This window comes from Rhinichthys klamathensis, unplaced genomic scaffold (genome assembly GCF_029890125.1).
Source record: "Rhinichthys klamathensis goyatoka isolate OS25496 unplaced genomic scaffold, OSU_Roscu_1.1 h1tg000065l_1, whole genome shotgun sequence".
NCBI classification, from domain to species: Eukaryota; Metazoa; Chordata; class Actinopteri; order Cypriniformes; family Leuciscidae; genus Rhinichthys; species Rhinichthys klamathensis.
The window spans coordinates 904,450-919,358 of record NW_026606608.1 but is presented as its reverse complement, the minus strand read 5'-3'; the positions used below and the strand labels follow the sequence as shown (position 1 = coordinate 919,358).

Here is a 14,909-nt window from a genome sequence, read left to right as displayed (position 1 = left end):
TCAAGTGTTCCACAACAACACAATCGCTCCACTTAAAGGAGGAAGGAATGACTACAGGGTTTCTCCTCCTCCAGCGATGATCTCCAGCATGTAAGGCACTGAAAGATGCGATGGCGTCCTCTGCGAGACACAGCCCAGACACTGCAGGCCCAGACCGCGCACACACACACACACACACACACATCCCAGGAACATCTGTGAACGGGTCATGTGACTCTACGGATCTCCAGCCTCCTGTGGGTCTGTCTGTATGAGCATCTCTGTGCTGAGCTCAGGCTGAGTGGGCAGAGTCTCTGTGGGCAGGGCCTGAGGGGGCGGAGTCTCTGTTGGCAGAGTCTGTGTGGGAGCGGTTAGAGTGGGAGGAGTCTCTGTGGGAGGAGTCTGTGTGGGAGGGGTTAGAGTGGGCGGAGTCTCTGTTGGCAGAGTCTGTGTGGGAGGGGTTAGAGTGGGAGGAGTCTCTGTGGGAGGAGTCTCTGTTGGAAGAGTCTGTGTGGGAGGGGTTAGAGTGGGTGGAGTCTCTGTTGGCAGAGTCTGTGTGGGAGGGGTCAGAGTGGGCGGAGTCTCTGTTGGCAGAGTCTGTGTGGGAGGGGTCAGAGTGGGCGGAGTCTCTGTTGGCAGAGTCTGTGTGGGAGGGGTCAGAGTGGGCGGAGTCTCTGTTGGCAGGGTCTGAGTGGGCAGGGTTTTTGTGGGAGGAGTCAGTGTGGGCAGGGTCTTTGTGGGAGGAGTCAGTGTGGGCAGGGTCTGAGTGGGAGGAGTCTCTGTGGGCGGGCTCAGAGTGGGAGGAGTCTCTGTTGGCAGGGTCGTTGTGGGCGGAGTCAGTTCAGAATAGTGATAGTAAGGCAGGAACAGTCGCTCCGCTGCACAGGAACGCATGGCCAGATGTGTGTGTTGCAGAAGAAGAGGGAATCGGGAGGTGAAGTAGGAGACAAACTCATCTGGAATGGATCCCAGCGTTTCCTGGACTTCCTCGGGTAACTCTCGGTAATGGTGTTTCTATAGGAGACAGAGATTAAAGAATTAAAAGAGAGAACATTTTTGTGAAATGGTTTGCAAATGTTTTTGTTTTTTTTGCAACATGGATGTAAATTGTTAGTTGTGTATTTAAATCAATTAATTATTTAGTAATTATGGTAACACTTTACAATAAGGTTCATTAGTTAATGTATTAAATAACAATACATTTGTTACAGTATTTATTAATCTTTGTTAATGTTAGTTAATAAAAAATCCAGCTGTTCATTGTTTGTTCATGTTAGTTCACAGTGCATTAACTAATGTTAACAAACACAACCCTTGATTTTAATAATGTATTAGTAAATGTTGAAATTAATATGAACTAAGATTAATAAATGCTGTAGAAGTATTGTTCATTCTTAGGTCATGTTAACTAAGGTAACTAATGTTAACTAATGAACCTTATTGTTGGTTATTGTATTGTAACGTTATTGTATTGTTGAACCTTAACCTAAGTGTTACAGTAATTAATGTAACTGATGGTTTATTAGCAGCTATTTGAAAAAAAAAAGCTTAAAAAGTTCAAACATGTAAAATATGTGATAACCAACAAAACAATTAGATACAATGAATGGAAAATAAGTATTTTTTCCACATTACTTTCACATCATATAAATAAAATTTAGAAGTTAGTTGTTGAAACTCAACCAGTTCAAAAGCGATAATAATCCTTTCACGCCGCTGTACAGTGTGTTGCTGTAAACACAAGATATGTGTGGTCTCGGTGAACTCATGTACCTTATTCCTCATGGCACGTAACAGATCTCGGACCGATCCGCCTTTGTACGAGCGAAATCTGCGTAGATCTGTGAAAAGAACACTATAGTTTAATGGTTTGCAGAGCAAAATGTTCAAATTTAAGATTCAAACAAGAATTAAAACTAGACAATCATGGCAGAAGTGCATGTGGTTAATCTATTGACAAACTCTTAGAAGTAAAAAGGAATAGTGAATCCCCCTTACGAAAGGAAAATATATTTACCAAGATATTACTTGAAATATATTGTAATATATTATTTTCCAATATATTATATATTGGAAATACATGGAATAATATATTAATGATAAATATATTATACAATATATTATATATTCATGCCATATATTGCAATATATTGCAAAATATACAAATGATTGCCGCTTTCCATATATTGCAATATATTGGGCATGAATATATAATATATGCGTTTATATATCGTAAAATATTTGCAATTTTATATTTATAAATATCCAAATGTATTCCGATTTATATGGCAAAATGTATTGATAATATATGTAAAGATATAGTGTCACATGTATGTTTAATATATGGTAGAATATATTTTAAATATATGTAAAATTATATGGAAATATATTTACATATATATTGTAAAATGTATGCACAATATATGTGTACATATATGTTAATATGCACATATAATGTATGTACATATATGGAGATATATACATGTAACATCTAAAATATATGAATACTTAATAAATATGCAACCTCCAATATATGTGCAAACCTTTAAACCACTTAATATCGTGCTCAAAGTAATTATTATTCAAATATAGTAATTATAGTCTACTCTTAATGGTCTTAAGCCAATCGTCAACATAACCACAGGCTCTACTCTTCGGCACAATGGTGACCCCAAAAACTCAGACATACCAGAAAACATTTTAAATTCCAAAATAATAGAACATGAAACACTAACAGATCTCCCACTATATTAATATTGAGCAATACACATTAAATAACACTTAATTTGAACATTTGCTCTCCTTTACCAGTCAGAAGCAAAGCATGCTGGGAACTAGAAATATGCTGTAACTCATTTCATGAATGTGAATATACATTAACATGTATATGGGAACATGTATGTGCAATAATGTAAACAATAAAGGATAAAACTGTGAATATTACATGTAATACTATTTGTGTTTTCATTAATAAATATTTTATATGTATTAATACATAGCCATACATGGTCAATGCATATATTGCAGTATATTAAAGGTGCATTGCGCAACATTTCATGTTAAAAATACCCGTTTTTCTAACCCATACATGCTTAAACAATTGCCTGATGGGCTGAATGAGCCCTTCTCTGATCACTGCAATTGCCTCTATAATCCTGTACAATAAAATAAATAAGAGGGATTCGGGCCGGAACGTGAGACTGGGCGTGACGTCATGCGCGTTCACGCTCAGCTGGCTATGTCTGGCAGGTTTGTGTATTCGCCGCCATTCTCCGTATCAGCGAAGACAACTCGAGCGACAAAACTTCAGTCAACTTTCGACAAAAGTAGAAGATGGATTCAAAGAGACCGGCTTGTAGTTCATAAACCCCAACGCAAACTCCACGCAAGACAAAGACAGTAAGGCAGTTTCGCTTGTCGCCAGAGGGGGGCATAGTTCTGCAAAAACTCAGAGAGCTGCGCAATGCACCTTTAAAGCATATAAAGACAAACTATTATATGTAAAAGATATAGTGACTTTTTTGGTCTTGATTGCAATATATTTGTTTTATATTGTTACGACCCTGCGTTTCCCTTGCTCGCCTGCTGGGGGCGGTGTTCTTCAGGAGGGCGTGGGAGATTGCACACTCCTGTTACCTGCTTTCGGTTTGATTGTGGAGAGGATAAAACCTTGGATCCTACCCTCTCCACACCACTTCGTCCAGGGGATTGGCAGCCTCTGGAGGAGTCACTTGTTTTGCGACATTTATATTTGCTTACAGACCATACCAACCTTTTCTTATTTCCCATTTGGATTATGATTTTGTCCCCTTATGATTGTGAACCCTAGACTTTGTTATCTTAAGTTATTTACACTTTTGTTGTAAGCTAATAAAAACTTCTTGCAAGTAATTTTCTTGTACTTGTATCCCTTTATGTGCGGTCAAAACGAGCTGGCCGTAACATAAATTGGGAGTCTCGTCCGTGATCCTATGGGGGTAGGAAACGTTGGTAAGTATGGTTTGTATGTGTGTATGTTTTTGTGAATGGATTCCTTTATAAATGAGAACTCTGGTGAGTTAGAGTGTTTCCAGCTGGATTGTGAATACAATCCTTCCGTCGGAGCACTGTTTGTTGTTTTGTTTTGTTATTTTGCCTTTCTTGTTTTTGGAGGTTATCCTGGGTGGAGATTAACTCTCTGTAGGGGGTACGCTTCCGGACTTTCAGTTTGACTGATTGTCGCGGAGTTCAGCGTTTAATGTCGCCTCGAGCCCGGTACATCTCTGAAGACCAGGTAGGATTTAGTTAGTGTTTTTCTGAGTTAGGAGCTGGAGTTTTCTCATATTATAAATGGTAAATCCATTTTGCAAAAATAAATGAGGATAAATTGTCGCTTTTGTGTATAGTGCGGTTTATTTTCGCGCGTACACTGTGTTTTGACTTGTGGGAAGTCTTTAGAAGTTTTTTTGAATGAGCATGCGTTGCGTAATACAGTGACGTAGTGTTTTGAAGTAGTGGCTTATGGGAGTTGTATTTCGGGTAAACAGCGTTTCACGTGTGGTAGTTAGTGGTCTCGTTTTGTGATTGTGCGTATACATATACGAACAAAATGTCTTGCGTGTCCATCAGAAGCTTTGCTTGAGAGTTGTACAAAGGAGCAGTTGGTGCAAATCGCCGAACGCTTCAGTGTCGATTTTACTTCTCAAGAGAAGAGGCTGAAGGAAACAATGGTGACTACTCTGAAGCGGTCACTTGTTGATAGAGGAGTTATAGAGGTAAGCACTGAGTTAATTACTCCTAGTGAATCGTTTGTGTCTACTCCTGCTGAGGTTTATGGTGAAAGTGAGACGAAATTTCCAGAATTGTCTTTGCAAGAGAAGCAATTGTGTTTAGATGCCGCGAAAATTCGTGCTGAACGTGATGATCGCGCTATGAAAGAGCGAGCGGTAGAGAGAGAATTCGAAGAGAGAAAATTAAATCATCAGTTAGCTATGCGAAGAATGGAGCTTGATTTAGAAGAGAGAACGCTTCAGTTAGAGAAGGAACGTGAAGAGAGAACGCTTCAGTTAGAGAGGGAACGTGACGAGAGAGCATTTGAGATAAAAAAGTTGGAGTTAGAATTAGCAGCAAAGACAGCTGAAGCTTCACAAGCGAATGTGCCTCCTGTTCCACAACAGCATGCGAATGCAGGTGAACCTGTGTTTGATGTTCACAGAAATATGAGGTTAGTGCCGCCATTTTCTGAGAAGGAAGTGGATAAATATTTCTATCACTTTGAACGTGTTGCTTTATCCATGAAATGGCCGAAAAGCTTTTGGACTTTATTATTACAGTGTGTGTTCACAGGTAAAGCTCAGGAAGTTTATTCAGCACTCTCATTGGAACAGAGTGGTGAGTATGATGTTGTGAAATCTGCTGTGTTACATGCATATGAACTCGTGCCTGAGGCATATCGTCAGAAATTTAGGAATTTGAGTAAAGCTGATGAATGTACTCATGTTGAATTTGCAAGAGAAAAAGAGAACTTATTTGATCGTTGGTGCACTTCAATGAAAGTTACAACTAAAGCGCAGTTAAGGGAATTAGTACTCTTAGAGGAGTTCAAACATTGTGTTCCTCATGTTGTAGCTACACATCTCACTGAACATAAGGTGAATACACTTTCTGAAGGTGCTATCATGGCTGATGAATTTGTGTTAACCCATCATGGGTCATTCAGTTCAGTCGGTCTTAAAACCAACAATATGAGTAAGTCTAAGTCTTGTTTTCAACCTAAGACAAAGTCTCCTGTGTTGAGTAGGAATATTAAGTCGACAGATGCTGAATATTTTAGTAAACCTGTACTCTCACGAGACATGGTTTGCTTTTATTGTAAAAAGCCTGGTCATAAAATATCTGACTGTCTGATACTCAAGAAGAAAGAGAGATTGTCGAAATCTGTTGCTTTGGTTTCTACCTTACCAGTTATTGTTGACATTTGTGATGAGAAAGATTGTCATTTATCTGGTTCTAGTGATAAATTTGTTAATCAGGGTATAACTTCTGTTGATTATACACCCTTTATCACTGAGGGAAATGTGTCATTGCCTGGTTCAAATGAAACGGTGCCAGTGCGTCTTCTTCGAGATACAGGGGCTGCGCAGTCATTTCTGTTAGAGGGAATTTTACCCTTGACTTCTGAAACCGCTACTGGAACTCATGTACTAGTGCGAGGTTTTGAGATGAGGTTCGTTGAAGTGCCTTTGCATCGCATCCATCTTTCATCTGCCGTTGTATCTGGTGAAGTAGTAGTTGGTGTTCGTGCTGCACTGCCAGTGCCTGGGATTACATTCATTCTGGGAAATGATTTAGCTGGTGGGAATGTTTGCGGACGGAGTGATGTGGCAGCTCCACCCATAATAGCATCTACACCTAGGAAATCTGATGTTGGAAATGGCAAAGAATTTCCTGATTTGTTTCCAGCATGTGCAGTTACTCGATCAATGGCTAAACCATTATCTGAAAGTCAAGTTGAAGTTCCACTGCATGATACCTTCTTCTATACTGTTCATACAGGTGATTCCGGATCAGATGTGTCTAAATGTCCTGAGCCGAGAGATCTGAAGTCCTGTTCTTCGTTGTCTTCTGACCAGAGAGAGTCGACAGTGTTGCGACATGAATCTAACGATACATCAGAGGTTCTGTCCACTCTTGAGAAAACCAATGTTGATCTCTCTGATGTTGATGATTGTTCTCTGACTTCTTTGTTCCAGATGTCTCGAGAGGATTTGATTAGAGCTCAACAGAGCGACGACAGTCTTACAACTTTATTCTCTGAAGTAGAGCTTAAGAAATGTTCTGATCCTCTCTCCTCTTCGTACTTTCTTGATGATGGTCTGCTTTGTCGGAAAGTGGTCCTGCATAAAGATGTTTTTCAAGAACCTAAAAGTCAGATTGTGGTTCCTTTTATAATGAGGGATTCTGTGTTGCATTTGGCTCATCAAGGACTTTCTGGTCATACAGGAGTTCGTAAAACGTACGATCGAGTCTTGCGACAGTTCTATTGGCCTAAGGTGAAACGGGATGTGGCAAAACATATTCGATCTTGTCATACATGCCAGATCACCGGTAAGCCAAACCAAAAAGTTCCTGTTGCTCCGTTGCAACCTATTTCCGTCGTGTCCGCTCCTTTTGAACATTTGGTAGTTGACTGTGTTGGTCCTTTGCCTCGGTCCAAGACTGGTCACCAATACCTTTTAACCGTTATGTGTCAGACTACTCGTTATCCGGCTGCTTATCCGTTAAGGTCCATTACTACTAAATCTGTCTTGAAGGCCCTCACTAATTTCATGTCGACCTTTGGAATTCCTAAAGTCATTCAGTCCGATCAAGGTTCGAACTTCATGTCGAAACAGTTCTCAAAAGCCCTGCGTCAACTTCGAGTAAATCACAATATTTCTAGCGCTTATCATCCGCAGAGTCAAGGAGTCCTTGAGAGGTTTCATCAAACCCTGAAGTCCCTTTTAAGGTCATATTGTGTGGAACTCGATGCAGATTGGGAGGAAGGTCTGCCATGGATGTTGTTAGCGATACGTGAGGTAATTCAAGAAAGTCTTGGGTTTAGCCCAAATGAATTAGTGTTCGGACATGTGGTGAGAGGACCTACGGCTGTGTTAGCTGAGGAGTGGCGTTTACCTAAACTGTCTGAAAACCTTTCGGATTATGTGAGCGGATTTCGGCGTAGATTATATGAGGCAAGAGCTCTCGCTAAAAAGAAGTTGAGTAAGACTCAACTAAAGATGCGACAACGCTTTGATAGGAAAGCTAAGTTAAGAGAATTTCAGGTGGGTGATCAAGTACTTGCTTTGCTGTCCCTACCTGCTAATCCGTTTCAAGCTAAATTTACAGGCCCCTACAGTGTAGTTAAACGTCTTTCTGATAACAATTATCTGTTGAATACTCCTGACCGGAGGAAAAAAGTACAAGTTTGTCACAGTAACCTGTTGAAATTGTATACAGCTCCTGTTCGTTCTGTCAATGTGGTAAACCTTTGTGACTCTCTTTCAGAATCATCTCCTCTCTCACACAAAACGAGTGGAGATTCTTTGGAGAATGCTGATGAGGACGAGGGTTTTCTTTCTCGAGGAAAAGTTGACGGGCGACTTAAGAACTCTGAGATTCTTCTTAATCTGTCCTCTCATCTTTCTTATCTGACAGAGAAGGAGAGGAGTGATGTCACTGAGTTGGTGATGTCATTTCCCTCTCTTTTCCGTGATGTTCCTGGTCGTACTTCTATCATAGAACATGATATCGACGTAGGAGCCTCGTGTCCTGTTAAACAGAACGCATATCGAGTCAATCCTTTTAAAAGAGATTTGCTGAAACAAGAGGTGAACTATCTACTTGCTCATGATCTGGCTGAATGTAGTTTTAGTTCGTGGAGTTCCCCTTGTGTTTTAGTAAATAAACCTGATGGATCATATCGCTTCTGCACAGATTATCGAAAACTCAACTCTGTGACAAAGCCGGACTGCTTCCCGTTACCTCGAATTGATGATTGCGTCGATCATGTTGGCTCTGCCTGTTATGTCAGCAAATTCGACCTCTTGAAGGGGTATTGGCAGGTGCCTTTGACTAGTCGGGCGAAAGAATTATCTGCTTTCGTTACGCCTGATGCTTTCCTACAGTATACGGTTATGCCTTTCGGGGTTCGAAATGCACCTGCGACTTTTCAGCGACTCGTAAACCGTATACTGTATGGAATGTCAGGATGTGAGGCATATCTTGACGACATTGTGTTGTATAGTTCATCTTGGTCTGAACATCTTGACCAGATCAAAGAACTGTTTTCTCGTTTAGCCAAAGCTAATCTTACGGTTAATCTCGCTAAGTCCGAATTCGCGAAGGCAACCGTTACCTATTTAGGTAAGATAGTGGGAAATGGTTGTGTAAGACCCATTGAGACTAAGGTCGAAGCTATCTGTAATTTTCCCGCTCCCACCACTCGTCGTGAACTCCGACGGTTCCTTGGAATGGTGGGATTTTATCGGAGTTTTTGCGAAAATTTTGCCAATGTAGTTTCACCTCTTACTGATTTATTGAGTCCGAAGTTGTCTTTCCAGTGGACTGAACCTTGTCAGCAAGCTTTCGAAAATTGCAAGGCTTTGCTGGCATGTGCCCCTGTTTTAACAGCTCCAAACTTTGCCAAGCCTTTTATTCTTGCAATAGATGCAAGTGCTTGTGGTACGGGTGCTGTTCTCCTGCAGGAGGACTCGAACCAGGTTCAACATCCTGTAAGTTATTTTTCTAAGAAACTTAACCGACATCAACAGGTATATTCTACCATTGAGAAAGAAGCTCTTGCTCTAGTGTTGGCTGTTCAACATTTTGAAATATATCTAGGATCAATTTCTGCACCGATTATTATCTATACGGATCATAATCCTTTGGTCTTTTTGAATCGGATGAGAAATAGAAATCAGCGACTCATGCGATGGAGTCTTATCTTACAACCTTTCCATCTCGAGATCAAACATATTCGAGGAAAAGACAACGTTATAGCTGACGCACTGTCTAGAGTGTAATGTAATTTTTGTATTGTCCGTTCTTTTCTTTGCATCTCTAGGGCCCAGAGGTGTTGAGGAATGAAGAGAAGACGACATACCTCTAGAGCACCAGAACTTTTATTGTGTTTGTTCTGGGTAGTGCTTAACTGTCTTTTCCCTTTGTTTTTGTTTCAGATTCGTTGCCGAATCTTTTTTTTTGTAGGGAGGTGTTACGACCCTGCGTTTCCCTTGCTCGCCTGCTGGGGGCGGTGTTCTTCAGGAGGGCGTGGGAGATTGCACACTCCTGTTACCTGCTTTCGGTTTGATTGTGGAGAGGATAAAACCTTGGATCCTACCCTCTCCACACCACTTCGTCCAGGGGATTGGCAGCCTCTGGAGGAGTCACTTGTTTTGCGACATTTATATTTGCTTACAGACCATACCAACCTTTTCTTATTTCCCATTTGGATTATGATTTTGTCCCCTTATGATTGTGAACCCTAGACTTTGTTATCTTAAGTTATTTACACTTTTGTTGTAAGCTAATAAAAACTTCTTGCAAGTAATTTTCTTGTACTTGTATCCCTTTATGTGCGGTCAAACGAGCTGGCCGTAACAATATGTATCAATATATATACATATATGGTCTATGCATATATTGCAATATATTGGAAAATATAAATATTAAATCCCATATATGGAAATATATTGCCTAATATATCACATGATATTTTCCAATATACTGCAATATATTTTTGTTTCGTAAGGGCCAGTAATCCAGACGCATTAGTGCTCACCGGTCTGTAGAGGAACGGTGATATGATCCCTCCAATCAGCTTTGACCACGACCCGCCCTCCTCTCTCCAGCTGCCTCACGATTGGTCCATCTAACGGCTCCTTCTCGATCCTATCGCTCACATCCTGCGAAACAACACAACACAACACATGCCATTTACCGCCCATTCTAGGAGAATCTGCTGCTGAAAAGTATTTAGATTATGAAAAAAGAAATTCTATTTATCAGCAAATAACTACTTAGGAGTTAATAAAAAAAAAATCCGCTGCTAGGTGGCGCCAGCGGAGGGTACACTCCGGTTTAGAAGTATGCATCACTTCGTGAGGAATATCTCGTGATCTATGCAATGGATGATGTTGTGTTTGGGCTCTTTCCACAATTCATGCATGTTTCATGGAGTTATGAGCTAAAACGTCACATCAACGCATCTACACTTCATTGGATGTGCGCCTGTGCGGCTTCATGTGTTAGAAGTCCACAAGGAATATCTTTAGATCTGAGTGATGGATTATGTTGAGTTTGGACTCATTTCATCTGCTGTAAATAATGATGTGCCACTTTCCCACAATCGGAGCATGTTTAATGAAGTTACGAGCGAAAATGTGTCATAAATTCAGCATCCGTGTATGATATACATATGGGTCTTGAGGGGCTTCTTGTACTAAAACTCATTCAAGTTTAGTAGAAAGCCTGAAACAATTATGCTTGTTGTATTCTACTCACTGAGACCTTTCAAATGACATATGACACACGGCTATCTGAGCTGTATGCTGTATTTGACATATTGCAGTATGTAGTACAAAAAAGTTCTTCATAAATTATGAAAACATTTTTTTTTCTATTTATCAACAAATAACTCAGCACTACTAAGGATACATGCATTGTAAAGTCCAGACTCTAAGCTTTCAAATGACACCTATTTTGAGTTGATTATGGTAGTAGTTTGGAAAAATATGATTATATTTTAATAATCATATTAAAATATAATCTTTTTATATTTTATGAGCGGTGTAGAGTTTAAGGAAACCCTGAATGCGCTCCGGCTGCTCATTCGGACAGCAGTGCCTGGTGGGTTGGAGAGTTTGTAGTGCAGGGCAGTGTTTGCAAAAGATGTGTTTTCCCTGGATAAATAAGTGTGTGTGACTCTCAAACCTGGAAGAAGTGCAGCTGTTTCTCCAGACTCCAGAAGAAGGGGTGTTTCAGCACTCGCTCGGACGAGGGCCTCTTCTCCGGATCATTGCTCAACATCTGCTCGATCAGGTTTCGGCACACAATAGCCTCTGCATCAAACAGCATGAACAATCACATGATCAGAAACCAGTCTGTGATGGACATTCTGCCCCAAAATGAGCTGGTGTTTGTGGTCAGGTTGTGCTTTGAGTGTGTGTGTGTTGGTCAGGGTGTGCTTTGAGTGTGTGTGTGTTGGTCAGGGTGTGCTTTGAGTGTGTGTGTGTGTGTTGGTCAGGGTGTGCTTTGAGTGTGTGTGTGTTGGTCAGGGTGTGCTTTTTTGTTTTAACAACTGTTTATTGTCTTTTTTTTTTTAAGTTCAAGAAATACAAAGCAAAAAACAACTATACAAATCTGGAACCCTCCAACACCATGAGTGAGTGAGTGTGTGTGTGGTGGTGTTAACCTGTGTGTTGATCAGAAACCTGTCAGTGATATACAGTCAAACCAACTTGTATTCAGACATCTTCAACATTTCTCACATTATCAGTTATTATAGTTTATAAAATGGTAGTAAATATGAGCAGAACTCAGAGTTATCAGATCAGTGGATATTTCACTGGTTTTGTCCGTCCTTCTGTTAGACTCTCACAGATGAATTATGTTGAGTATCTGTCAGCTGTTAAATTTAACTACACAATTAGATAATACCAGTTTAGATCAACCGATTACCAAGCAATGCTTCATGTTGTTCAGTCTGTGTGTAAAAAGAGCATTAGCAATTAAAGAAAAAACACTTCAGCAAAACATGATCAGGTCAAAGTGTCGGAATAATTATTGGTTTGACTGTAAATTTTGCCCCAAAATGAGCTGGTGTGTGTTGGGCTGGTGTGTTTGGTCAGGTTGTCATATGATTGTGTGTGTGTTTGTGTTGAGCTGGTGTGTGTTGGTCAGGGTGTGATACGAGTGTGTTTGTGTTGGGCTGGTGTGTGTTGGTCAGGGTGTGATACGAGTGTGTTTGTGTTGGGCTGGTGTGTGTTGGTCAGGGTGTGATACGAGTGTGTGTGTGCTGGTACCGTGTGTGTTGGTCAGGGTGTGATTCGAGTGTGTGTGTGTGTACTGGTACCGTGTGTGTTGGTCAGGGTGTGTTTTGAGAGTGTGTGTGCTGGTACCGTGTGTGTTGGGCTGTAAGAGCTCGAGGGAATAGGCCCCCAGCAGAATGTTTGCCTGTCGCTGCAAGGACTTCCCGAACGGGTGTTGGCCTTCAGAAAGCACATAGTAAAACACACATCCTGCAGAGAAGATGTCCACCATGCAGGTCTGAGGAGAACAAACAGGACAACATATCAAACACATGAAACATATGAAACACATGAAACATATCAAACACATGAAACATATCAAACAAATGAAACATATCAAACATATGAAACGAGCCTCTAGAGATTAGCACGACCCTTCTCTCTCTGCTTTCAAGTCTCTTCTAAAAACTGTTTTCTTTAGTATATTGATTTTTTCCTTCGCTTTGTTTTACTAATTTATATTTGATTCTGATGCTGTTTTACTACTCCTGTTTTATGGTTAGATATGTTGCACTTATTTTTGTTGATATGCATGTTATATCTTCTTTTAATCTCGTCGTTCTGTAAAGCACTTGGGTCAGTCTAGTGGCCGTTGTAAATATGCAATATAAATAAAATTGACCTTGAATTAAGCGTGAGATATGTCCACCTCGGATTTACCGTTTGATCAGTACGTCAGCATCGGGGAATAACGTTATAATGAACACAGCCTCTGTGTCTTTATCAGCTTTGATAATCCCTGATAATCATCACAAACACGAACCGCTCGCTCCATTTCTGTAAATGTGTTATGATGAATGAATGAGCCTCACTAACAGCGATGGAGATCACGCATCGGCAATCCACTGCTTTCCCTGCAGTTCCCGGATGTGCAATGTTGAATCTTCTGTCGGATTTCAACCACTGAATTTGTAAAGCGAAATAAAATGGACCGAAAATGTCCTGTCGAATATAATAGGTTGCATTTTTAAACAGACTTTGGAAGTGAAATCTGAAAGGTGAACATGGATTATTAATTTTTTTATAATCTTAAATATATATAATATTGGTGACACTGTAGCATGAGACTAAATGAGTTAATTACATATCATGAACTAACACTTTTATTGCACTTACTAATCTAAGTTCATGATCATTTCCACATTTCACTACATTTCAATGTCTCCCACTTCACTTCCTGTCGATAATCTATATATCCTATCTCAGAAATGACTGAAATTTATCTTTAAAATAACAAACAAACATTGTATTTCGAAAGAACACAGTCAAACAATAAACAAAAGTATATTTATAAATGAACAATAACAGATTCATATAAATAAAAATGTGTTATTGATCCATCATTTCTAATAAATAAGGTTATGAAAGGAACCCTTATTGTAAAGTGTTACTGATGCGCACAGGAGACGTTCCCACAGTCCGGCATCGGTTAGTCATCTCCTTACATTCCTTCACAGATTAGTTTCAAAGTGGAAATCAGACACACACACACACACACACTGATCCCAATGAACTGTTCATAGCACTTTAGAAGCAAAGCTCATGGAAAGGAAAGCTCATCTTATAAATGAAGCACAAAGCCTTAATACAAAATAACTAATTCAACTATCAACGTTTATAATAACATAATTAACAATATTATGATGAACAGTGTCACTCTACTACTGATAAAGATGTCTTGCTCACCAGTTCGGCTTCACTTCACTGTGCTATTTAAATACGGGAATATTTTTCCTTCTTTTAGACGTGTTTAACCCTTGAGCAACCTATGGACATGTTGCCTGTGTTAATGCCAACTGCATAATTATTGGCACAGGTGTGTATCTTTATTGGGATTTTACTATTTCACCCCCATTTCCTTTCATAAATCTATTGTGCACTTGGCACACAGAACAGTTCCTCTCACAAAAATGTCCCCATTAAAACTTAATCCCAGGGCCATTAAACTATAATGAACTATTAAACTTTCATTCTGTTACCAAGGATCAACATTTTAATTTTCAAAATCTCAATTTTTAAAAATTTTAACCAGATGGCGCCATTTTCTCAGGTCTGGCCTATAGAGCAAATACTCGCTTTATTCCTGTTTTCTGCTTATGGCAATTGGATAAATTATGCAGCTATAATTGTGTGTGTGTGTGTGTCAGAGTGTGGTTTGTGTGTGTACTAAAAAATGTTTGTGTGTGTGTGTGTAATATTTGAGAGAGAAAAACCCAAATCTGCTTCTGTGCCAAACACACTCTCACTGAAAGCTGATGTTTGGAGATATCATCCTCAAACTTGAAACAAAACTTGTTCAGATTTATGGCTTTGATTTTCTAGCACTTTTAGAGTTAAACATGTTTCATAAAATATCGATTTTATATAAAATATTGTTCATGA

General features: G+C 39.8%; 1 protein-coding gene across 1 annotated transcript in view; it reads right to left on the bottom strand.

Annotated features, from left to right (window-relative positions):
• Positions 1-216: 216 nt before the first annotated feature.
• LOC130084484 (serine/threonine-protein kinase/endoribonuclease IRE1-like) overlaps positions 217-14,909 on the bottom strand; it is a 39,849-nt gene continuing 25,156 nt past the window's right edge. Inside the window, exons 18-22 of the mRNA XM_056249944.1 lie at positions 12,618-12,765; positions 11,431-11,558; positions 10,280-10,403; positions 1,753-1,820; positions 217-993 (exon numbers count right to left, since the gene is read on the bottom strand). Coding sequence (XP_056105919.1) covers positions 217-993; positions 1,753-1,820; positions 10,280-10,403; positions 11,431-11,558; positions 12,618-12,765 — 1,245 coding nt within the window. The remainder of the gene's footprint in view (positions 994-1,752; positions 1,821-10,279; positions 10,404-11,430; positions 11,559-12,617; positions 12,766-14,909) is intronic.